The sequence below is a fragment of the Mytilus trossulus genome, chromosome 10, assembly GCF_036588685.1.
Source record: "Mytilus trossulus isolate FHL-02 chromosome 10, PNRI_Mtr1.1.1.hap1, whole genome shotgun sequence".
Classification (NCBI taxonomy): Eukaryota; Metazoa; Mollusca; class Bivalvia; order Mytilida; family Mytilidae; genus Mytilus; species Mytilus trossulus.
Window position 1 is genome coordinate 30,939,304 of NC_086382.1, and position 27,755 is coordinate 30,967,058.

Consider the following 27,755-nt stretch of genomic DNA (forward strand, 5'->3'; position numbering starts at 1 on the left):
TATATTTGTACTCGCTTTGAAACAAGAAAAAACCTCGCCGAGTCGCGCTTTCCGATCAGATTCTTAAGCTCAGACAAATACATTGTATATTTTCCGACAATGTGCATATATTGTATCCAAATTCATGAAATGGAAGGTCATCGGTGGTCGAGATGTTTCAGAGGTTAATATTCTGTATCACTTGTTTGTGAACATTAAACTTGTGAGTGTGAAACCCGCACGTATCAGGTGTGATCTACTTCAATCTAAAAAAAACTAGGATTGTAATTAAAAGTGTTTATGTTGTGGTTTGTACTTTGTTCATAAGTAAAGACTGTCCGCAACGATTTGATCATTTGTGTTGAGTGTATATTGGAGAAATGGTGTAATAATTAGCGAGGTCAGTAAAAGACCAAACTGATATATTCGGGTAAGTATTTTTATTCTACGAGGGACAAGCACGTGTCACTATGTCAATACGCATGACGTGTTTCTGGAGTGATAAACCCTGACCCATAGAACAACCCTCTTATGCATTTACAAAATTTATGTCCATTTTATGTGAACTCAAAAATTAATGTATAACGGGTCTCCATTTGTCAATGATTACTCTGTGTGTATGTGCTCATGCTTTCATAATCATTATGTATGCTGATTAAAACAAACCTTGCAAGTATGCTGACCGTTGTAACCTTTTTGCATCACGTGTGTAGTGATGATATATTCACCCCTATTTGTTTGATGACCAACATCACTTACATATGGAGAATCAAACTGGATAGTCAAGTTGTTGTATGAAACTGAAACAAAACCATGTTTTTTTCATTAGTAATTAAAATGATTTTTCAAATTATATATTTTTATACATCAGCATAAAACAGCAAAACGTACACTGATTATAGTGTGTATAGTGAAATTGTTCAACCATTTGTCATCTGAAGTCCTCTTCATAAAATGTGTTACAACATTCAACCAAAACAAGAAAAAATGTAAATCACCAAAGCCTTATACTGTACTTTGTGAACTTCATTAGTCAAGTGTTTTGGTTGTTTGGTAAACACATTCACGTGTTGGTTGTATGTGTGCTGATGAACTATTTAATTAAAGTAAAAAGATAAATATGTTTGCATATGTGAAAACCAACTCGTTTGCAAACGCTATTTTCTGGTCGTAAAATGACGACAAAACCCTTTCATCCTCAACTAACAAATGTAATAAGAAAACAAATTGGTGCATACGAAGATCGATAATCTACTCACGTTCGTGTTCTTTTCTTATGTTATTTGAGAGAATTGCCGGTCCACACTCAAGGTCGCCCATCAGTATGGCCTTGTCCTGCTGTTGGAAGTTTGACATGATGCACTTTGCTTGAGAGAGATTCTCTACAGCCCAAGATGAGGAAAACAGTTCCTTCGTTTCAGCTATTTGAAGATAAATGATAAACATATCAATGTGTCATGTCTCCTTTTGTGGTTTTGTTTTTTGTCACCGAAAATTTACTGATGATTTAGTCACTAACCTATATAATGTTTACCTTTGAGTTATATGGATTATCCATTGTTACATATTTAAATCAAAGTTTGTCACTTATTTTCAGAGTACAAAAGCAATTTTCAGTACTTCAGTAAATACTTTAAAATACAAGAGGGTCTGAATTAGGGGGTGGCGGTCATTTAGTTCTTTTTATTCTTTTATTTAATGTATTTTTTACCCAATATTTTGTATTCTTTTCATTTTCGCTTCCCATCGTTCTTTATTCCGTTTTTTTTTTCTGTTCATTTTTTCTTTTATCTTTATTTTTCATTTTTTACCTTTTATTCTTTAAACCCTTTACAGACCCTTATACTAAGAAAGCACGTTATTTCTATAGATTATGTACATGAGGGTCGTGCCAGTCCTATTACATTTCCTTTTTTTTGCTTCGGGTGAAACACATATAAATTTCAGTCATCTAAGGTTTATATGCATTCTGTCTGGTAGACAGCTTTTTTCTTATTAAAAATGTGTCAAATATAAATGAAGATATCTTACCTTCATAATAATCACTATTCATAGCGGTTGTCAATTTTGTACAAGCAATGGTACGTCCAGCAGTCTTGAATGAAATGAAAAAACAACATATGTACAGGATATTAATGACACGAAGTGCTACTTGGTGGCGAAATGGTGGCAAGTCCGATAAAAAATTTGGTATAACAATTATTCCCCTTTTACACATACACATATAAATACGCACTTCAATATACCTTTTAGCTAATAAATGGCAACCTCCGGAAAGTGTAAGTTTTACATTGGTCATATATATCTGTTGGTTTATTTACATTTAAAATTTGAAAGACTCAGAAGTTTCGTCCATTCGTTATCAATTTAATCACAAAAATACTCAATGGCAGCTAAAATATTAAAATGTCTTTAACATCAGCAATTTTTGACATACATCAAATCTAAATTAAACGCTTTATTAAGTGCCAGTCTGTCTAAGAATCAGGCCATGGTGAAAACATGACCAAAAAAACCCACCCAATTTGACATTGATTTCAGTTCATAATATGTAGTTATGCACAAAAATAACATTAATTTCCATTTTCTGTTCTGGTAATAGAAAATACAATTTGGTTGAAATACACTAGAAATTAACAAATAAGGGGAGATAACTCTGTAATTTGCTATCATTCTAACCAATTTTCTAACCAAGTTATTTGATATTACCAGACACACACAAACAAAAGACTAAAACTTTTTAACTCAGGATGATGGTTAGTATTTAATAGCATGATTAGCTCGGTGGGTTTTTTTCTAATCATGTTTTAATTTTTACCTAAATTGCCTGCTTCTTACAAAGACTGGCACTTAAGTATTAAGTCATCATTGAATGACTAATAGTAAACACGTATGTACCAGGCAAATAATTTTGCTATACCGGACACAGTTTTAATCTTATACCTGAATCTTGTCAGTGGAGGCCAGCATTATGACAGTTGAAAACCAAAAAAATAAGTGAGACGATGATTGAAACAAAAGTTTTTTGAAACATTTGTGCGAAATCTTGACCAGGACGTTTACGTCTGGAGATAAAGAAAAAACTTTATTTTTCCAACAATTTGAACTTTTATGATCGGTAATTTAAAAAGAAATACTTCGTTATTGATGAATTTTGTGCTCTCGACAAAAATTATACAAATCGAATGATGTGCATATATTAAATATAGTATCTTACATTTGCGAATTATTCCAAGAGAATATTTAAACTATCGATGAAAAAAGTCCGAACCTCGACGAAAACTTTCAATTAGCTTTGCAAGCTTCTGTTTCTCAAACGATCATCAACATGAATTTCATTTTTGATAAACAAAAAAAACCCTTTCGAGTGCCTTCCACATTCATGATTTCTATTTCAACCACATATTTGTGTAGTTCTCAAACAACTGTTTTCACATTTTGATTCACCAGCAGGTGAAGGTTGGTAATTTTTAACTCAACTAATCAAATAAAGAACTCTTCATTACTATACGTAGATTTTTGTTTTATAAACAAAGAATGTACACCACAAATTAGAAAAAAAGAATGGCAACAATGAAGATTACAGTGTCCTTCATAGACCGTTTGGTAGTGTCAGTTCAATTTTAGTTGTGTCAGTATATTACAACACTGAAGACCTGTTGGTGACCTTCTGCTGTTGTTTTTTTCTATGGTCGGGTTGTTGTCTCTTGGCACACTCTCAATTTTATAGTCAATAATTAAAAGCAAAGAAAGATGCTATAAAGTGTGATACATACTTCAACAATAAGTTTTCCTTCTCTGTTGGCCTGTTTATCGCTCACAAAAAATTTCGATTCTGCTTTTGTTATTGGGTATTTGCTAAGAATCATATTACCAGCAACATTAACTCGTTGTTTTTTAGTACATGATGATACACGACCAGCCCCTTCAGCTCCCCCACAAGTGATACACTCTTGTTTCAGTGATTCCCATGCACCGCATTTATATTGGATGTCACAATCTAGTATTCCTTTAATGTCCGTTAGTCCTTTGCATTTTCTCAAGCAAAACATAAGACGAATTGTTTTGAAAAATGGACAGGGAGATGATGTCGCCGCTAATAAGTTATTTGTTGTTCCATCGTGAATGGAGCTGTAAACGTATGGATACGTTTTCTTTACCTGGCTAAATATAGTCGATATATCCCTTTCTAAAAACACCTGAAAGTACACAGAGGGAAGAATATATAAGTATCAAACCAATCAATAATGTTTTGTAAAAGAGGGACGAAAGACACCAGAGGGACAGTCAAACTCATAAATCGAAAATAGACTGACAACGCCATGGTTAAAAATGAAAAAGACAAACAGACAAACAACAATACACATGGCACAACATAGAAAACTAATGAATAAGCAAAACGAATCCCACCAAACAGTAGGTGTGATATCAGGTACCCCGGAAGGGTAAGCAGATCCTGCTCCACGTGCGGCACCCGTTGTGTTGTTCATTTTATAACAAATCCGATAAATAGTCTAATTCGTTAGGTCAAATGTATGAAAAGGGAAAGGGATTGTAGTTACGACATAAGGACCATATCCGATATCATTTGTGAAACGGATAACGGCCATCCAACCAATAAAAGTGTATATATGTGTAAATAAAAGTCTTTTAAGTGGGACAACGATACTAATTCACAAACAAGGTGTAATTAATTCTTATTGACAAATATTTCGGTTCAACAAGTTACATGTACCTTCATCAAAGTAAATGTTTATTTATCAAGTGCAGCAAATAACATTTATTTGTAAAACACAAGCTAACTCATACAGGAAACAAGGTCTAATCACATAAACAATTGAAAAAACGTGGCTGCGTTCTAATACATCCCTGTCGAAAAGTAGAACAATTGAATATTTGTAAAATAATTAATTCAAAACCTCAATTATATTATACTCAGCATTCTTCGCGTTGAGCTGTTAGGATCAATCCCATATAGTTCTTTTAGCAAGAAACTTTCCCGAACTTTGCTATAGTCATTCGTTAAACATTTGTTAAATGTGTTTGTGCTTTTGATTTTGCCATTTGAGTATGAACTTTTCAATTTGAATTTTAATATACTCAACATCAACTCAATATATGTGAATTCGTTAAGAAATAAGTATGTATATATAAAAATAAGAAGATGTGGTTTGATTTCAAATAAGTAAACCTCCTGTAGGCGACTAAAATGACGTAGAAATAAATAAATATACGGTCTTCAACAATTAGCAAAACCCATACATCTTAGTTTGTTTTTACTCATTTTCATGAAGTAGTTTCCAAATTCCAAAGCCCTTGATTTTGGCAAAACGAAATGTAGCGGAATCATATTTCACCGTTAAAGACTCGCATACTCAAAATCATTTTAATTTGAGAAGGTGTTTAAATAAAACGTCTATGTATTTGTTAGTTGCAAATGACAGAATGGCGAATAAGAGAAATATGATATGGTCTCGACTACTTTGGTCATTAAAACAGATTACATCGTCACTCAGAAAGCGAGGGGTTTGCAACCCCTCTGCTTCCCGCATAACACATAATCGGTTACTTCTTCATGATCTTTAAGCTTTGTATTGCCGAAAGCAGTTAACTTTGATATTTCAAACTGTTATTTAAAGTTCATATTAGTTTAAAGCACAATATGTTGCATGACGAAATGTACGATTTACAATTTTAGACTGGAATCTTTCAAAATAATTTCCGCACATTACAAACTCATAAACGATACCAGTATTAAACTGTGTACACCAGAGGAGCGTCTACAAAAGACTCTTCAATGACGGTCTAATATAAAACCTTTTTTTTTTTAATAAAGTACAAAGTTGGTGAGCAAATGCAGCTTATGTCTACTGTTTTGGTTGAAAATCCGGAATACTTCGAAAAATTAAAAGTTTGATCAGCAGTTAATATAGAATGAGTTTTTATGTTTAAATTTGTTTCTTAGTTAATGAATTAAATCAAGGGAAATAATGCTTGTAATGGAATTTCAAATCTCACTTGAAATGCAGTATATAACAGTTTGTCTTGCTTAAAATACAGAAATGGATTAATCTTGTTGATCAATATTTCTACATGAGAGTGTATTTTATTTAAAAATCACTTTTTTCAACAAAATTATTAATAAAACGAAACGTTTCGACCATTTAATCAATGAAAAAATCTCTGATAAAAATAAGACATTTTGTTAAGAATGTTGTTTTTTGAGAATAAGATCTAGAAAACATAACAAAAGATACATACTAGTCACTATTATTATTCATATAAATGGAGTTCCCTTTGTATAACGTATGTGTTTCTACTATTCAATTTGAGAATAATTCAGTGTAAGAGTGTTTCGACAAACGCGTTAATTGTTTATGTCTATTCTAGCAACAGATTATCGAAGGAAAATAAATTAAAGCGCAAGTAAATATAACAAGTTTTGGGTTGTTATAAAAAAATATTAATTTGGGTTGTTTAATTTTAAAAAAAAATTTAACAAAATATTTACTTTGACAAAAATATAAAAATCCTAAAAAACCTGAACCACACACTTTCATTTTTCGTTGACAATTTAATGGAATTTGATGCGACTGTCATATAAGTGAGAGGTTTAGCTAGCTATAAAACCAGGTTCAATCCACCATTTTCTACATTAGAAAATGCCTGTACCAAGTCAGGAATATGACAGTTGTTACCCATTCGTTTGATGTGTTTGGACTTTTGATTTTGCCTTTTGATTTTTGATTTTCCTTTTTGAATTTTCCTCGGAGTTCGGTATTTTTGTGTTTTTACTTTTTACTACAACCAAGTCGATGTCAAGTTTCTTCCTAGAAGAAACTTTACTGCTGGTGGATTTTTCCCCGAGGGCATCATTAACTTGGTAGCTTTATGCATGATGAATACAAATAATACTAAGAACAAACCGGCTGGGACGTCGCCCGGGTTACCAAGGTCCCCTTTTGCTACACGGAACACTGTAGCATTTGATTTGTGTGTTCCACGGAATATCCTCCGGGATACCCCTGATTTGACGTACGTTCAGCCAGAAGGTAATTACTACTTTAAAAATTCAGATACTTTTCATAAATTAAAGCCATGTTCCGTTAAAATTTTCGACTGTTTGAAAACACCTGCTACAAGTGAATCAACACCTATCATTTCGTCTTGTAAACACAAAAAAGGAAAAAGGAGTACGTGTAAGACATGTGATATGTTAATCACGACTCCTGATTTCACCAGTAACTTAACAGGAAAAACGTATTATACAAAATCTTTCGAACCTCTGGACTGTTCCACGGACAATGTAGTGTACGGAATCGAATGTACTTTGTGTGGACTACTTTATGTTGGTGAAACTCGACAAACTTTACGTAAAAGGATGAATCAACACCGGTCTGATAATAAAGATCCGCAATTCAGGGTTCTTTATAACCACTTTAATCAATCGGACCATGACCCTTCGTTATCTATGAAAGTACGGATCATCGAGAAAATTTATCACCACACAAATAGTCCAGTACTTAGTACTCCTTTCCGAAAAGATAGAGAAAATTTCTGGATAAGGGAACTAGGTACTGCAATGCCATATGGGTGCAATGATAATGTCAAAGGAGTAGGAAATTTGTCAAGTCCAGCCTGCAGTGATGTTAATGTAATGAGTTTATTTAATACTACCTTACGAAACCAACGTAGTCATGGACAAAAACGTTACCATCGACCTAATGTAAAAAAGTCTTCCAAATCTAGATCGGCCTCTGGAAGCTTTGATGACCTTCTTTCTCATCTGCATCATCCGTTAGGGTTACATTACATTAGAACTATTCTTTTTTCACTGCCGGTTAATTTTCTAAAATGTTTGAGAGATTATGCACTTGACAAAGGAGGTACTAATACATTTTCTCCAATATACAGACTTGTCAGTATAATTTGTGATGTAGCTCTTTTCCGTCTCTTTAAACCAGTAAGATCGGAACCTTTACATGAGGAAAAGAGAAAATTCCTTCCTGTTCACTTTAACAATAGAGGAATTGATGCAATCAACATCAGCAACGTTCTACATAACAAGGAGGTAACATCTAAAATTCCTATTTATTTTCAAAATCAGTCTGTTCCTATTGTATCCTACAGTTACACCAAAACCATTGCACCCAAAATATTTAACTATAAACAAGCATTACATGACCTTGATTTAGAACAATACCTAAAAAAACCTCTGACATGTGATTGTTCCAACTCGCCTTACAATTACAGCCCCTCTGGCCATGTTATTACTGGGGATCTAAACATAATTCAACATGATAATCTCCGAAAGGTGATTTCTCGTGGTCCTAAGTTTAGAGAACCCCAACACATCAATTGGAACCATAACTTCAAAATAATTATGGATTCCATTGAGAACTACGCCAGAGCATGGGCTAAGCGAGAAGAAGTTCAACTGGACACTTTGTCAGAATGGGTCAAAACAATCAGGTCTCTGATAAAACGTCGCATTCATAAGTTGAAAAACTGTGTGAATGATCGACCTAAGTCCATTTTCAGTGACAAAGAGGCTGTGAAATGTCTATCATCTCTTCAAGATAAGTATGTTGTTGTTCCTGCGGACAAAGCTTCAAATAATATTGTCTTTGTATGTAAATCGTATTACTACGAGTGTCTTATAAAAGAATTAGGAATTAATGAACACTCAGGTAATCCCACATACAAAAACATATCATTTGACAAGGATGAGATTTTGGCGAATCATAAGTCCTTCATGGCTTCTATGAACATTGCATTGAACGACAAATCGGAGGACTTACCTTGTTTGTATTGGATACCTAAACTTCACAAAATTCCGTACAAACAACGGTACATTGCCGGCTCATCTGCTTGTTCTACTAAAGAATTGTCCATTAGACTGACTAAAATTCTGTCCGCAGTTAAAGAGGGTCTTCAGATATACTGTGAAACTGTTTACTCTCGTAGTGGTATTAACCATATGTGGATTCTGAAAAACTCTAAAGAACTTCTTGATAATTTTAAATCTCGGTCTTTTTCTGAAATTAGTTCTATTAAAACTTTTGATTTTTCAACCTTGTATACAACCATTCCCCATGTGAAATTGAAAAACCGTCTAAAAGAAATAATCCACAATGCTTTTCATCATAAAAATGGTAGCATACGCTATAAATTTATCACTTTGGGATACCATAAGGCATATTTTGTTAATAAGGAACAAAAGGGTAAAACATACTACACAGAGGAACAAGTGATCAGTATGCTGGAGTTTCTTATTGACAACATATTTGTTGAATTTGGAGGTAGACTTTTTCAACAAATTGTCGGCATTCCTATGGGAACGAACTGTGCGCCTCTCCTTGCTGACCTCTTCTTATTTTCATATGAATCGGAGTTCCTTCAGACACTTGTCAAAAACAAGAAGATCAAAGAAGCCAGGTTATTTAATTTCACTTTCAGATATATTGATGATGTTCTTTCCACTAACAATCCGAACTTTTCTGATTGGATTCCATTAATATACCCACCAGAACTAGAAATTAAAGAGACCACAGACACGGCTTCCTCCGCCTCATTTTTAGACTTATACCTCGAATTTGACATACACAGTCATCTCAGTACCAGAATCTATGACAAACGAGACGATTTTAATTTTGAAATTATCAATTTCCCCCACCTTAGTAGTAATATACCAACTTCACCTGCATATGGAATATACATTTCCCAACTTATTAGGTATTCAAGAGCTTGCAGCTCCTATTCAGACTTTGTAAAACGTCACCAGTGTCTGAGCAGAAAGTTGATGAACCAGGGGTATGTCAAAGAACGTCTCGTCCTTTTTCTAAAAAAGTTCATCGGAAGATACCCAGAACTTGTTGATAAATATTCCGTATCAACTTCACAAATAATACAAGATGGTCTTGAAGGATAGATTTTGCGTACTGACGTTTGTTATCATCTTAATTACGTATTATAGAATTCTTTTATAAGTCTTTTTTAGATAATCATTTGAAATGACTCAGTGGTTATGTAAAACCACATACTTTGAACGGCAAAATTATTTCATTGATTGATATTACTTTTACTTAAGGATCTTGAATACTATGAATGACAAAACTATTTTATTCAATAATACTACTTTTTCTGTTTAGTCTGTTTTTCATGATATACATTTGACGTGAAACTGTACTTATGTATCCCGTCATACTTTGAACCACACCATTATTTTATTTATTATTATTACTTTTACTGTTAAGTCTGGTTTTTGGTATATCTACTTTACGTGAGTCTGTATTTATGTATGCCGACATACGACAAAATTATTTTTTATGTCTACCTGTGCGAATTTCAAACGCGCTATTTTACACCAGTAATGATAACCTTCTATCATTTATGGGTAGACTTTACATAGATAAATTCAGCCGTATTTGACGTGAAACTGTTCTTATGTATCCCGTCATACTTTGAACCACACCATTATTTTATTTATTATTATTACTTTTACTGTTAAGTCTGTTTTTGTTATATCAACTTTACGTAAGTCTTCATTTATGTATGCCGTCATACGACAAAATTATTTTTATGTCTACCTGTGCGAATTTCAAACGCACATTTTTATACCAATAATGAAACCTTCTATCATTATGGGTAGACTTTACATAGATAAATTCAGCCGTATAAGAAAAGCAAAATGAGAATGTTAAATTAATGGATGCCTTTTTGTGCTTCTTTGTTACATTTGTTGTTAATGTAGAGATATTAAGATGATAACACAATATTGACTGTTGTACCCCGATTTTTGACATTGTTACTCTTTGAGTATGTTTGTTTTGTTCATGCATCGTTGACAATTTAATGGAATTTGATGCGACTGTCATATAAGTGAGAGGTTTAGCTAGCTATAAAACCAGGTTCAATCCACCATTTTCTACATTAGAAAATGCCTGTACCAAGTCAGGAATATGACAGTTGTTACCCATTCGTTTGATGTGTTTGGACTTTTGATTTTGCCTTTTGATTTTTGATTTTCCTTTTTGAATTTTCCTCGGAGTTCGGTATTTTTGTGTTTTTACTTTTTACTACAACCAAGTCGATGTCAAGTTTCTTCCTAGAAGAAACTTTACTGCTGGTGGATTTTTCCCCGAGGGCATCATTAACTTGGTAGCTTTATGCATGATGAATACAAATAATACTAAGAACAAACCGGCTGGGACGTCGCCCGGGTTACCAAGGTCCCCTTTTGCTACACGGAACACTGTAGCATTTGATTTGTGTGTTCCACGGAATATCCTCCGGGATACCCCTGATTTGACGTACGTTCAGCCAGAAGGTAATTACTACTTTAAAAATTCAGATACTTTTCATAAATTAAAGCCATGTTCCGTTAAAATTTTCGACTGTTTGAAAACACCTGCTACAAGTGAATCAACACCTATCATTTCGTCTTGTAAACACAAAAAAGGAAAAAGGAGTACGTGTAAGACATGTGATATGTTAATCACGACTCCTGATTTCACCAGTAACTTAACAGGAAAAACGTATTATACAAAATCTTTCGAACCTCTGGACTGTTCCACGGACAATGTAGTGTACGGAATCGAATGTACTTTGTGTGGACTACTTTATGTTGGTGAAACTCGACAAACTTTACGTAAAAGGATGAATCAACACCGGTCTGATAATAAAGATCCGCAATTCAGGGTTCTTTATAACCACTTTAATCAATCGGACCATGACCCTTCGTTATCTATGAAAGTACGGATCATCGAGAAAATTTATCACCACACAAATAGTCCAGTACTTAGTACTCCTTTCCGAAAAGATAGAGAAAATTTCTGGATAAGGGAACTAGGTACTGCAATGCCATATGGGTGCAATGATAATGTCAAAGGAGTAGGAAATTTGTCAAGTCCAGCCTGCAGTGATGTTAATGTAATGAGTTTATTTAATACTACCTTACGAAACCAACGTAGTCATGGACAAAAACGTTACCATCGACCTAATGTAAAAAAGTCTTCCAAATCTAGATCGGCCTCTGGAAGCTTTGATGACCTTCTTTCTCATCTGCATCATCCGTTAGGGTTACATTACATTAGAACTATTCTTTTTTCACTGCCGGTTAATTTTCTAAAATGTTTGAGAGATTATGCACTTGACAAAGGAGGTACTAATACATTTTCTCCAATATACAGACTTGTCAGTATAATTTGTGATGTAGCTCTTTTCCGTCTCTTTAAACCAGTAAGATCGGAACCTTTACATGAGGAAAAGAGAAAATTCCTTCCTGTTCACTTTAACAATAGAGGAATTGATGCAATCAACATCAGCAACGTTCTACATAACAAGGAGGTAACATCTAAAATTCCTATTTATTTTCAAAATCAGTCTGTTCCTATTGTATCCTACAGTTACACCAAAACCATTGCACCCAAAATATTTAACTATAAACAAGCATTACATGACCTTGATTTAGAACAATACCTAAAAAAACCTCTGACATGTGATTGTTCCAACTCGCCTTACAATTACAGCCCCTCTGGCCATGTTATTACTGGGGATCTAAACATAATTCAACATGATAATCTCCGAAAGGTGATTTCTCGTGGTCCTAAGTTTAGAGAACCCCAACACATCAATTGGAACCATAACTTCAAAATAATTATGGATTCCATTGAGAACTACGCCAGAGCATGGGCTAAGCGAGAAGAAGTTCAACTGGACACTTTGTCAGAATGGGTCAAAACAATCAGGTCTCTGATAAAACGTCGCATTCATAAGTTGAAAAACTGTGTGAATGATCGACCTAAGTCCATTTTCAGTGACAAAGAGGCTGTGAAATGTCTATCATCTCTTCAAGATAAGTATGTTGTTGTTCCTGCGGACAAAGCTTCAAATAATATTGTCTTTGTATGTAAATCGTATTACTACGAGTGTCTTATAAAAGAATTAGGAATTAATGAACACTCAGGTAATCCCACATACAAAAACATATCATTTGACAAGGATGAGATTTTGGCGAATCATAAGTCCTTCATGGCTTCTATGAACATTGCATTGAACGACAAATCGGAGGACTTACCTTGTTTGTATTGGATACCTAAACTTCACAAAATTCCGTACAAACAACGGTACATTGCCGGCTCATCTGCTTGTTCTACTAAAGAATTGTCCATTAGACTGACTAAAATTCTGTCCGCAGTTAAAGAGGGTCTTCAGATATACTGTGAAACTGTTTACTCTCGTAGTGGTATTAACCATATGTGGATTCTGAAAAACTCTAAAGAACTTCTTGATAATTTTAAATCTCGGTCTTTTTCTGAAATTAGTTCTATTAAAACTTTTGATTTTTCAACCTTGTATACAACCATTCCCCATGTGAAATTGAAAAACCGTCTAAAAGAAATAATCCACAATGCTTTTCATCATAAAAATGGTAGCATACGCTATAAATTTATCACTTTGGGATACCATAAGGCATATTTTGTTAATAAGGAACAAAAGGGTAAAACATACTACACAGAGGAACAAGTGATCAGTATGCTGGAGTTTCTTATTGACAACATATTTGTTGAATTTGGAGGTAGACTTTTTCAACAAATTGTCGGCATTCCTATGGGAACGAACTGTGCGCCTCTCCTTGCTGACCTCTTCTTATTTTCATATGAATCGGAGTTCCTTCAGACACTTGTCAAAAACAAGAAGATCAAAGAAGCCAGGTTATTTAATTTCACTTTCAGATATATTGATGATGTTCTTTCCACTAACAATCCGAACTTTTCTGATTGGATTCCATTAATATACCCACCAGAACTAGAAATTAAAGAGACCACAGACACGGCTTCCTCCGCCTCATTTTTAGACTTATACCTCGAATTTGACATACACAGTCATCTCAGTACCAGAATCTATGACAAACGAGACGATTTTAATTTTGAAATTATCAATTTCCCCCACCTTAGTAGTAATATACCAACTTCACCTGCATATGGAATATACATTTCCCAACTTATTAGGTATTCAAGAGCTTGCAGCTCCTATTCAGACTTTGTAAAACGTCACCAGTGTCTGAGCAGAAAGTTGATGAACCAGGGGTATGTCAAAGAACGTCTCGTCCTTTTTCTAAAAAAGTTCATCGGAAGATACCCAGAACTTGTTGATAAATATTCCGTATCAACTTCACAAATAATACAAGATGGTCTTGAAGGATAGATTTTGCGTACTGACGTTTGTTATCATCTTAATTACGTATTATAGAATTCTTTTATAAGTCTTTTTTAGATAATCATTTGAAATGACTCAGTGGTTATGTAAAACCACATACTTTGAACGGCAAAATTATTTCATTGATTGATATTACTTTTACTTAAGGATCTTGAATACTATGAATGACAAAACTATTTTATTCAATAATACTACTTTTTCTGTTTAGTCTGTTTTTCATGATATACATTTGACGTGAAACTGTACTTATGTATCCCGTCATACTTTGAACCACACCATTATTTTATTTATTATTATTACTTTTACTGTTAAGTCTGGTTTTTGGTATATCTACTTTACGTGAGTCTGTATTTATGTATGCCGACATACGACAAAATTATTTTTTATGTCTACCTGTGCGAATTTCAAACGCGCTATTTTACACCAGTAATGATAACCTTCTATCATTTATGGGTAGACTTTACATAGATAAATTCAGCCGTATTTGACGTGAAACTGTTCTTATGTATCCCGTCATACTTTGAACCACACCATTATTTTATTTATTATTATTACTTTTACTGTTAAGTCTGTTTTTGTTATATCAACTTTACGTAAGTCTTCATTTATGTATGCCGTCATACGACAAAATTATTTTTATGTCTATCTGTGCGAATTTCAAACGCACATTTTTATACCAATAATGAAACCTTCTATCATTATGGGTAGACTTTACATAGATAAATTCAGCCGTATAAGAAAAGCAAAATGAGAATGTTAAATTAATGGATGCCTTTTTGTGCTTCTTTGTTACATTTGTTGTTAATGTAGAGATATTAAGATGATAACACAATATTGACTGTTGTACCCCGATTTTTGACATTGTTACTCTTTGAGTATGTTTGTTTTGTTCATGCATCGTTGACAATTTAATGGAATTTGATGCGACTGTCATATAAGTGAGAGGTTTAGCTAGCTATAAAACCAGGTTCAATCCACCATTTTCTACATTAGAAAATGCCTGTACCAAGTCAGGAATATGACAGTTGTTACCCATTCGTTTGATGTGTTTGGACTTTTGATTTTGCCTTTTGATTTTTGATTTTCCTTTTTGAATTTTCCTCGGAGTTCGGTATTTTTGTGTTTTTACTTTTCACGGACAATTTCATTGCACATATAGCAGTTTGACAAACACTTAATTTGATCATTTTGAGAAGCTGAATTTTTCCCTAACAATACAATGTGATTAAAGCGTTTACCATATTTACAGAGTTATCTCCCTGTAGTGTTAGGTACGACTTTAAACATACCTCATTCAGACATACAACATCCGCATCTTCTGCCAGTAAAGCACCGGGGAGTTCCGCGAGTCTGCCAGCTTTATTCTCAAATTTATCTATCAACTTTGCACTAAATGCCAGAAATGAATTTGCTGTAGAACCACCGATACTAACTGTTGGTTTATTGTACTTTGGACAATCATTAATAACACATGACACCGAAGTAATCGAAGACACCAAGACAAACAGTATGGTCTGCATTTTGTATCAACGTCCTTGAAACATAAGATTGAACACATTTGTATTTCGCATATATATACTAGTATACATAAATAGTAAAGAAAAACATCATACTTTAGAAGAAAAAAGTTTAGGTAAAGAATTACTAGTATATGTTTTTTGCCAATTGTATTGATAAAATTTGACATAAACATTTCATGATTGTTTTGTAAAAGACATTAATACAACCCTTGTATTTAAATTAAAAGATGGGATATGATTGCCAACGAGACAACTTCTCCATCCAATTCGTAATGTGGAAAAATCAAACTAGTATAGGTGTAAGGACGGCCTTTAGCACCGAGCCTTGGCTGAAACCAAATAGCACGATATAAAGGGCCTCAATGTAATTAGTGTAAAATGACATGGTATGTTTTGATACTTTGAGTACACTTTAAAGCGGTCTGATATACTAAGTTTGTGTTTATATACTGTCTCAGAGAGTCAGTCCGTATATATGAGATTCTGATATGTCAAAATATTATTTTTAGTCCTAAACACTTGCGTTGACTGCTTTCCTCTACGTCAAATGCCTTTTCTATAAATTAACAATAACATTTTCAATAAAATATGAAGTTTGACTATCTTAAAAAAAATGATATTAACTTACTTTTTAAATGAGAAAACAAGTTACTAACCTATTATTTAAGAAACTTTCAAGATGATGTGGCTCGTTCGAATTTTTTAATGGTTGCATTGTGTTATATAGTCGAGCAAAATCGATAGAAACAACTCACCTATGCATATGCTGCTTCGACACGTCCTTGGTTTTCAATAAACAAGCTTGAAACAAAAGAAATAAAACATTTTAATATTGATTTAATGTAAATGTGCAACACATTGTTTCAAGGGCATCAGCGTATGTCAAATTGTTTGTTAATAAGTTCATGTTAAAGTGAGGTAACCTTGCAATTTCTCAGGAAAGTTTTCAAATAAATATATTTGTTCACTTAATTTTAAAACGTTCTCTGTATGGCAGTTTTTATTAACCTCTCTTTGTTTTGAATTTTGAGTTATCTGTCATTCCTAGTAAGTTATTTTTAGCAAACAATAATGTTTGGATTCAATTTAACCCAATGTAGTCGTTTAATGCATTCACGTATTCTTAGTTATATTGAACAAAAACGTGGCGATAATGTTGTATTGCTAATGAACAACTATACCCAGGGGATCAAATAAGGCAACAGTAGTATACCGGTGTTCTAAAGTCATAAATCGACCAAGAAAAAAACAAATCCCGGCTACAAACTAAAACACAGGGGACTAAAAGATGATGAATTACACATAACATGTATCATAAGCTATAAAAGGCATGTCCGTGACAAAATGCCAAACAATTCAAAAGGGAGAAGTCATAGCTAGATTTGTTCTTGCAACAATAATTAATCATTACAGACAGCAAGCAACGACAACCACTGAGTTTATAATATTGATTAGATTTCAAATTTGCAATCGTTCCACATTTTCTTAAACTAAACAGAGTCACGGTGTTTGAATTGCGGATTGGATTGTGGTTGCTTTATCATTTTATGAACCTAGTTTGAACAATTTTAAATTAAGATCGTTACACAAGACAGTACGTCGGTAAATGTTTTGTTCACTTCTGAAAAGTAGAATAAAGAGTGATTACACAAAAAGTATGCATAGAAATAAGACGATGATTTAACTCAGAATCAAAGTCACAATGTGTAAAAAGTAAACACGTTAAGGTCACAGTACGACTTTAACACGGAGCCTTTGCTTACATCGACAAGTAAGATTTAAAAAGGCGTTGTTCGAGTTCCCATGAAACAACTCATTTTATTTTTCTTCATATATGTTTTAGTTGAATCAAATGATTTTTGAAGTTTCTAATGTTTTTACTTTTTCAATATTATGATACATTTATTTAAATTGTAGTTTGTGATGTAAAACCTTTATCAGCTTTTAAGGGCATTAATCCTCTTGTCATGTTCTAAGTATGTTAAAAAAAATATTTCAATGTTAGAAATACAACATGTATTAACACAGCCAAATGTCACATCATGTCAAATCAGTCTCATAAGTTTTCATATTTATATTTACATTTGAGGGAATCATATTTGTAACTAACTAGTATTATGCTTCCCTAAAAAAAATCTGGAGTATATAAACTTCAGTCAGTTTGTCCGAGAATGTTTACCAAATAGTAGCTGCATATAAACTGAAAGATCCCTTTGAAATTATTTAATGCAGCTCTTTCTTTGAAGGACAACTTAGAAAAGATCAATACAAAAAGGAGAGGCAAATTATTGCAAATGAAGCAATTATCCAGCTAAGTTTTAATGAAGATTACATAAGAAAGGCATTTTGATTGTGTTGACACTAGGATAAAAAGATGCTTACAGCCAAAAAGTTTTCTTTGATTTAAACAAAAACCATTTGATTACAGATTACAAGACGAAAGCACCTAGTTTGTGATTTCAAGGTCACAGGTCAAAGTCGCAGATACTCAAACTAGTTTTCTAGTTTAGCTTAAAAATGTTTTACCCATAACTTGAACAATAACTTAAATATACTAAAGCTTGAGAAAGCTAGATTGGCTTCGCACATAAATTTCTTCTATTTCACCCCCCCCCCCCCACCCACTTTTACTGATTTTTTTATCAAGGATTTTACTAAAAAAAAAAATTCATTAAAATGGGTTAAGCTAGAGAATTGATAAGAAGTAGTGGATTCGAAGACTAAAGTCGCTCGTTGATTATCACTTACGAATCCACTTCTTCTTATCAATTCCCTTCTACAGAAATCAAGCAGGGAAAATATGTGTGAGATTACAAATGACTTACTTAAGGATGTACAACTCTGAGGAGCCAGCAATTTCTAGAAATAAACTTGTATTCTTAACTTTTTTTTTGTTTGAACATGATTGATAAGACATACTTGGGGAAGAACAAATCATATGGTGGTGCACATCTTTTTTTGCTACTTCTCTTTGAAAGTATCCAATTTTGATGATTTTCCATTAAGTCATCATTTTTTACCCATTTTTTGGCTACTATCATGAACAAAAATCAAAGTTCCACAATTAAACTTTGTTTTCATACTTCCAATAACGATGAAGTGGACCAATCTAAATAAATTTAACTTAAAAAACTATAGTTAATAAGAGAAAGTTTAATCATATCTTCATGTTTTTTTGTGTGTCAAATTTACCATGCTGGTAATTTTTTTTTTTTTTTTTTTTATGTTTTTCTATTTTATGAAGAACATGCATTTATTTCAACTTCTTTGCTATAAATGATTGAAAAAAAGGAAAAGAATGATATGGGATGAACCTGTATCCGGTAAAATTATTTTTTGTACCCCTCACCCATTTCTTAAAATATTTGCTAAAAGACTGACTAATTTGGTTATATCATTCAAAAAATGTATTTCTCAAAAACTATTAATGGTAAATACACATTTTTTTCACACAGTGAAATTTGGTTATAATTGTTTTTTGAATTTATTGATATTTTCCACTTATAACACATATTTTAAAAATCATTTTAGAGCAAATTTTAACGAGACTAAAACGTCAGAAGAATACATTCTTAAAAACCAACAATTTCAATCCTATTCATAAAGGTTGGGTCAACTAAATATCTGTGGTCAATTTACTGCAATAAAGGTAGTATTATAGCGAACCAAATGAAAGTTTACCACAGAGTCGTCTGCACTTGACCAAGGTATTTAAACTTTTGCAAGTTTACCTGTCCCATTGAATTAATACAATAGCCTTTGTTCTCTGTGTAGTTTATTCACTTGGACATTAAATTTCTTCTAGGAGAAATCTATCACTCATTGATTAATTTGCCTGACTAAAACAATATCTTCTTTGTTGATTGAAATACATGTATAAACTCACATAACCTGCATGTGATACAGTATTTATTCAATATCAATAATAAAATTTCAATCTGTTCAATATAAGCACTGATTTAATTATAAAAAGTTCATTTCTGATTTTTATAACTACTGCATGCATTTATGTTTGAAAGAATCTGTTTTTGTGGTTCTTCAGTTATAAAGAATACATTTATGAAGACCTTTATTTAAACATCATTTAAAGTTTTTATTTGTGAACAGACTAACAAATGGCAAATTTTAATACGTAAAATGTTGATATTTGATCAGAAATCAACTTTTAATTTTTAAATTAGTGTTTATATTAAACAAATTGAAAATGTGTTATTGATAGAATAAATACAACATCACATGCAGTTTTATAATTCCTTATTTGTACATGTATTTTTATCATTGACAGTTCATTTTGTTTGTTCAGGTAAATTAATCAGTGAGTGATAGATTTCTCTTGCAAGAAATTTAAAGGTCCCATTGAATAAACTAAACAGAGAACAAAAGGTTTTGTAATTGTTACATGGGACAAGAGAACTTACAAAAGTTTAAATGGACAGGTAACTTGCCGGTGAAACTGTGTAAAACTATGATAGGATTCGCTATAAATAAACGACTTAAAATTGATACAACTGTGATCACTGATACATTAGAAACCTGAATGAACATGGGAATAACTAACCACTGTCTAAAGAGTGTTATTTAAAAAAAATGGTGGCATCCCAGACAACATGAGTATGTTGGCCCAACATTGGCACAACGTATATCATTGCATTGGCCCATCGTTGTATTTTAACGTTGGCCCAACGTATAAGTGCAAAGTGGGCCTACGTTGGCCCAACATGATGGCTTCATGTTGGCCCAACGTTGTACGGTTATATGCAATACATAGAGCCAACGTTGGCCCATTGTATGAAAAACGAAATCCATGTTGGCACAACATTGGACCAACGTAGAAATATCTTTTCTTATGTTGGCACTATGTTGTTCCAAGGTAGGTATTTCTCATTTTTACGTTGGCAATACGTTGGTCTATTGTTTCAACTTAATTAAAATGAATGCTGCATGAGGAGCTGTATATGATTAATACTCCGGAGTGCATTTGATCTTTTTTGTATTCCAAACTGCCAAAGTTTAAGGTAGCAATTCTGTATTTTTGTATTACCCATTGTTGTTACTGTCCTTGTTTTTTTTCATGAACTTTGCCTCTTTAATTTTATGTATTGTTTGACGCTAAGATATTTCTTTGGCAATGTTTGATGGATCGACCAGATAAACTCTGTGTCATTTGGTGTCTTGTAAAGAGTTGTCTCATTAGCAATCATACCACATCTTCTTTTTTCATATCAATTTCATTTATTTCTTTAACAGAACAAATGACGTATGGCTTATGGTTAGGCGATCATGCAAATAGTTTTTTCGAAGATGTAATTTTAGTTGTATTGATTCAAGATCCAGAATGAAAATTAAATAATTCAGAAGATGAAACTTATTTATTTTAAATTTGATATCATTGGTCGTCACCACAAGTAGTGTCCTCCTCAATTTGAACTTCAACAGTGTCATTATTATTTATATATGTTATTCTTTTTTCCCTTTTCTGTTTCTTGCCACCTTCTCTGTCAAGGCTTAAGCGCTGCCAATCTTTAGCTGCATCATTTATCTCCTTATCCGAAGACTCTTTACGGCTATGTTTTTTTTCTAACCGATTCTGTAATAAAGTTATAAGTAAACTTGAATTGCGTATTCGTCTAATGCATGCGTGCGTAATCTCCCTTCTAGATATGTAATATAAATTAATGTATATTCTAAATAGTTTAAACACTATTTAATACAAAATAAAATCTTAAATAACCATTTTTTTATATTGGTTATTTGTCTAATGGTCAGAAATTCATTAGTATTAGACGGATGTGTGGTTATAACAAACCCTTATTACTATTATTTCAGAATTCGGTATCATACTTTATATATTCGTAATATACATGATATATAAAGAATAATTTAGATGTGTATTTATGAACAGTTATATATTTGAAAAACACTGTTACACATTCAAGTGTGTATATGATCAGGTTTCACAAATATATCGTACGTATCTGTTTGCATGCGATTTAGAAATACAATAAAACTAATAATTTCATTTATATTTTAATGAAGTAGAAATCATTATACCGCATTTTTGAAACATTACGGAATAAGGTACATCTTACGACAATTTCATTCCATTAACTTCAGTTATGATCATACATGTTGTGGTTAAAGATTTATATAATTTACCATTTGTTTGAAGATACTAATGTTCAGTGGCAAATATTTCATGATAATTAATAGGATTGAAATGATTTAAAATCTAGAAAATAATTCGCCCGAAACGTATAAACTTCAAGATCAGCATTATAAAATGATAGAAATTAATATATGTTTTGATTTTTAACAACATCCCTCAGATTAAAAAATCATATTGTATTTGTCATTCTGAATCGTATATATATATCAGATTTTTTAAAGTTACAACTTACATGTTACTTTCTTTCTCTTTAAATCTCAGATGACATGATTTTCTCTTTTTGTTTTCTTCGTATCACTGCTTTCTTACAAATACACAACAGGAAATAATCACAAAAGTGACCATCCCATTACATTCAGATTTCCTTTAAACTTAATTACCATAGCAACTATCTTTGAAATTTGTCGAACATATGGTCAACCTCATCAGAATGGGCTTGATTAACAGACTGGCTGTATCAAATATCACTCTGCATATAATTGCTATTATTATGTTTCACAAAGTTTAATGAATAAAGTTATTATAAATAATGATTGCAATAAATTTAAATTTTTAACCAGGCAATCTATGTTTACGATATACATTTTTTTTATTACAGTAATGATATTCCGGTATAAATTTTACCTGACTTATATATAGAGTATAATATCACGCAACGTTGGGCCAGCATTGGCCCAACATAGAGTTGTAAATGTAATTTCAGTTGATAAACACTTTCGGAATAACATTAACTTTTCATAAAGCCTGCTGCAATCGAAATTATCCGCCTCCCAAGAGAAATAAAGCGTAAAATATTATATAATCAATTCTATTAACAAAATTTCATATCGGCCCTATGTTGCTACTAACATAATGCCAACATTTGCCCGATTATGTATAACCAACATGAGATAATAATATGAATTTACAACAACAGACCAACGTTGGGCCATTGTTTAGCAGCCGACACCAACGTGCGACCAATGTACCGATAATTTGCCAACGTTGGGCCAATGTTGTGAAGCCAACACCAACGGTCGACCAACGGGCCGACCATTTGCCAACGTTGGCCCACTGTTAGTCTGCTGACTGGGATTGTGTCCAGTCGGTTAAATTTAAACAGAAAATTTGTAGCCTCTTTAAATGTGTACTTATTTTGTTTTTAATTATTGAGTTGAAGTTGAATTTCTACACTTCTTTAAAACATCCTCAATATGCTGATTTAGATATAATATTAAGATTGGGATGTATATTGGAAGGGGCTTAACACTTTATGTATATTCTCGATTGTAAGTGTATATAACATAATTTATTCCAAGGTTGTGAAATGTTTTCAAAACAGCTGTAACAATCTCAATGTCAAATCAGTGATAAGGTTGTTGACATATCTGTTCTGATTTCTTTCAATGTATTTTTATTTTGAAAGAAAAATTTGTAGCATACTTTAATTCTCAAAACCATTTCAGGAGTATACAGCGTCTGTCAGTAAGTCTGTGGATCCAATGCAAATAGTTTCTGTACAGCAATATTGATATTTTTTAAGGATTATAATAAAACTCTTCTACAGAATTGTTTTTTTAAGATCTTGTTGATTTCAAGATCACAAGGTCAAAGCTCATGGTCACAAAACACAAAAGTGAATTGAAGGAAAACCTGTTTTCGGATGATAAATTGAATTGAACTCGTGTCCTGAAGGACCAGGAGAAAGAATAGAGCCTTAAAGAGAATAATTGTTTCGTTTTGATAGATTATTACTATAGGTGTTAGCAAGCTGGATTTTAATCATACTAGCACGATTATCTGATCTGTTATTTTACCAATTGTTATTCATTCTGCCTTTTGTGAATTCGAATGTCGTGAGATGCATGTATAGCAGGAGACTTCATCGTCAAATGTCTCGATATACCCGGACTTTTTGATACTCCTTAAACCAGCTGAATTTGCATATCTCTCATAACATTATTTCCCCCCTCTTAAAAAGACATTTCTGATAGAAACCTTTCATTTAAATAACATCAAAATCTGATAAATAGGTGTGACAGCTTATCTAATTTAAAGACACGACGAACAGATGTCTTTCGTTATTAGTCAATGCTCCGTTTTAATCATTTTCATTTAATTTCAAAGCATTCAAACTACAGTGACAATTGTCAGGTAAGAAAACACTAAACTCAAATCCCTCAAGGATATTCACGTGCTATAAAAACCTTATTCCAAATATAAATTCAACCGCCGTCAATCGAAATTCCCCATCTAAATTTAGCAGTTTTTATAATTGTGTTAAAGGTGGCAATGCTGCTGCAGCCAGATATTTCAATAAAAATGCACGTGGATATTCACACATATTTCCGTGCAATGCCAGAAAATGCCAAACCTGTTCTAGATTATCTTCTGATAACACTATAAGGTCAACAGTGTACGGGAGAGCCTTTTTCGCTTTCCTTTTCCTGTGACATAACATGAAAAACCCAAAGCCTCATTTATCTGAACTAAGCCCAGGTGTGGTATACAATATGTAGGACAAACAGGGCGGGAGTTTTTTTTAAACGAACACAGGAACATCTATACCGCTTCCGAAAACCTAAGTAATTCAAAAGCATAATTTATCAACATTTAGATTTTTAACACAACCACAATATTAAATTAATTAGATTTCAACCGCTCGAAACGGTCAAGAAACAACAAGGGCAGTCTCATAAACAATTTAAAGATTCCCGTAAAATCATCTAACTGTATTGAATTAAACGACTTCAAAAAGCTTATCCTATGGGTCTAAATGACAATATACTTTGACAAGGGAACATATCTACTACTTCCTCTATTGATATCATATGCATGAATATTATTGATATAAAACAACGAAATAATAGATCTCATGGGAAACGTATTAACCGAAACCAACGTATCGACAAACCTGAAGATCATAAATGTCATTTTTTGAAAATTAATTAGTATATTTAATTACTCTACCGTTAAAAACGTTATACCTCCCTATTTTGATAATATAGAACCACCTATAATTTCATACACATACAAAAAAACCAGCAGAAGTTTAATTTTTAAATATACGTCGGTTACATCAGACGTGAATATAGATAGTGATACTCCCTTAACTTGAAACTGTGAATCGTCGAAGTTTAGATATATTCCCTATGGCCATGTTATTACAGGAGACCTCAATATCGTCCAGGACAGAGAGGTTTAAATTTTTTTGAAAAAAGGACCAAAATATCGTCCTCCATCTAAAATAGATTGGAAAGAGTGTCGTCAAGTCACCAAAGATGCTCTTTCCTCATTTTGTAAAAAATCGTGTGAACGGGAAAAATCTTATAAAAAATCTCTTGATTCTTATTTAAATAAATGTTTGAATGTGGTAGATAAGACTATATCACATTTTGAAAATAATTTAGAAGTAAATAATAGAGTACATAATACACCCATTTCCAAAATAAGAAATAAACTTCGAATCCTTTCAAAGCGGTTTGTGTTTGTACAGGCCGACAAAGCAGCCAACAATGTGGTTGTGGTATGACGTAAACACTACACGGACGTTCTCAAGAATAAAATTTCAAATTCATCTATATTCAAGTCCACCCGCTTCACAGAGAGTCATATAGTAAACAAGCATATCACAACCACATCAAAGCTTAAGGCTCCTCGATAATATTTACGTACGTTTCGGCAACAAGGTTTATCAACAGGTTGTAGGTATCCCCATGGTCACTAATTGTGTCCCTTTAATAGCAGACTTGTTTTTGTACTGTTACTAATCACAGTTTATGACTAAACTCAGTAAAGACCCGTCGAAATTGCATTTAATTGATAAATTCAACAACACTTACCGTTATCTTGATGATATTTTTTCGTTAAATAATCAAGAATTTGCTCAATATACTGCTGAAATTTACCCGAAGGAACTTACTTTAAATAAATCAAATGTATTCGGTAACAACTTCCTTTCCTGGACTTAGATATTTCGGTTTTAAACGGGAAACTACACACTAAAATTTACGACAAAAGAGACGATTTTTCGTTCCCTATTGTTAATTTTCCATTTTTAGATGGTGAAGTTCCTTTGGCACCATTTTACGGTTTTTATATTTCACAACTTGTTCGATATGCCCGTGTCTGTTGTGACGTTTTTGATTTTAACGAACGCAGCCTATGTATTACTAGTAAATTATTAAACCAGGGATATCGTTACCATAAATGACTTAAAACGTTTACTAAATTTTTTCACAGATATAAAGATTTGGTTTTGAAGTTTGGTTGTACCTGTAGAAAAACTAAGTTCAATCGGGATAGCACATCCTCATTTTTACGGAAATGTTGTTAACCGTGCCCGGAAATTTAGAAACGATCCATGTACGCTTGTTGCTCCTTTAAATAAACTTATTCTAAAAGGTTACCTTTTCAACACTGTAATAAGATCATTGAATATTGTTTTTATTGGTGTAAATATTGATTTTGTTATCAGTGTATTAAACGCTAACTAAATATTACTAGTACGTTATATACAAATCCAATTTTCATGCATCTACAATTTGTCGATACTTGTAACTTGGCATTGCACAAGGTCATGTTTTTCTCTGGCTGTTTATGACGTCTTTACACTAAATTCATTGTATGTTGTATGTTGGATGTGTACGGGTTGAATGTTTAGTCTTAGAGACATGTTTTTTTATTAGTTGTTAGTGGCTTTGAACTAGTTGTCAGATATCTGTGAGTACTCTCAGATCTGTGAATTGTGTCTTTTTGTGTCGGGATGTATAAGTACGTCCACTTGTATTTTTTGTGTATCTGATTAGTTAAGCCATTTTAAACTGATTTTTGTAGTTCATTCTTATGTTGTACTGTTATACCACTGTCCCAGGTAATTAGGGGGAGGGTAAGGATCCCGCTAACATGTTTAACCCCGCCACATTATTTATGTATTTGCATGTCCCAAGTCAGGAGCCTGTAATTCAGTGGTTGCCGTTTTTTTTATGTGTTACATATTTGTTTTTCGTGCATTTGTTTTACATAAATCAGGCCGTTAGTTTTCTCGTTTGAATTGTTTTACATTGTCTTCTCGGGGCATTTTATAGCTGACTATGCGGTATGGGCTTTGCTCATTGTTTAAGTCCGTACCGTGACCTATAGTTGTTAATGTTTGTGTCATTTTGGTCTTTTTTGTATAGTTATCTCATTTTCAATCATACAACATCTTCTTTTTTATATGATAGATACCTTCAAATAATGGTGAAAGTTCACTGACTTTTAGTCACTTTTTGTAGATTTTATCTTAAAATTGTGCATACCTTAAATCTATTTAAAAGCTAGACACGTTAAAAAAAAAGGAGATAACATAGTGAACCAAAACAGAAGAATGGAGAAGACTTGTGTCTTATCCAATTTGTATTTATACAAATGAAATATGTTTAAACTAAACAGAAGAAATTTGAATATGTAAGTAACATTGTAACGAAATATTTTCTTAAATGACATTATTATATTGGAAGGTTGAAACATGTGAAAGGAAGAATGAAATGTTTGGGAGGAGAATAAAATTGCCATATCTTCGTTTGTAAATCATTGGTCAAATTAAATTATAATGATAATATGTGTATGAGCACACAATATAATAAAGAATATGCTGAAAAGATCATCGTACTTGCAATAATATCAATATTTCGCGAAACATCTGACCATTCATTACGTTTATTGACATACATGTAGTCGATTATCGCTCCGAGCTGTATTTGTATTCCGCTTTTTTGAATAAATATTTCATCAGACCCTTCCTTACCTCAATAGATATATTTTCATTTGTAATTACAGTATATCTTTCTTTTCCATTCGCTATGTCTGTTGGAGATTCAATCTTGATGTTAGTTTTATTTTCCTCCTTC

General features: G+C 32.7%; 1 protein-coding gene across 1 annotated transcript; it reads right to left on the bottom strand.

Moving 5' to 3' along the window:
- Positions 1–1,230: 1,230 nt before the first annotated feature.
- On the bottom strand, positions 1,231–15,719 carry LOC134687816 (uncharacterized). The gene is made up of 4 exons (XM_063548273.1): positions 15,489–15,719; positions 3,756–4,178; positions 2,011–2,074; positions 1,231–1,400 (listed from the first exon to the last, which is right to left on the bottom strand). Exons 1-4 carry the CDS (start codon positions 15,717–15,719, stop codon positions 1,231–1,233), a joined length of 888 nt encoding a protein of 295 aa, XP_063404343.1.
- Between the last annotated feature and the right edge of the window lie 12,036 nt (positions 15,720–27,755).

What these genes read in the sequence shown, in the direction of transcription:
- LOC134687816 (XM_063548273.1), bottom strand. Translation starts at nt 15,719, where the DNA reads ATGCAGACCATACTGTTTGTCTTGGTGTCTTCGATTACTTCGGTGTCA. An exon ending in AAGGAAAACTTATTGTTGAA is followed by an intron (nt 2,075 to 3,755) that starts GTATGTATCACA and finishes ATTTCATTCAAG; the next exon opens with ACTGCTGGACGTACCATTGC. An exon ending in GAATAGTGATTATTATGAAG is followed by an intron (nt 1,401 to 2,010) that starts GTAAGATATCTT and finishes ATCTTCAAATAG; the next exon opens with CTGAAACGAAGGAACTGTTT.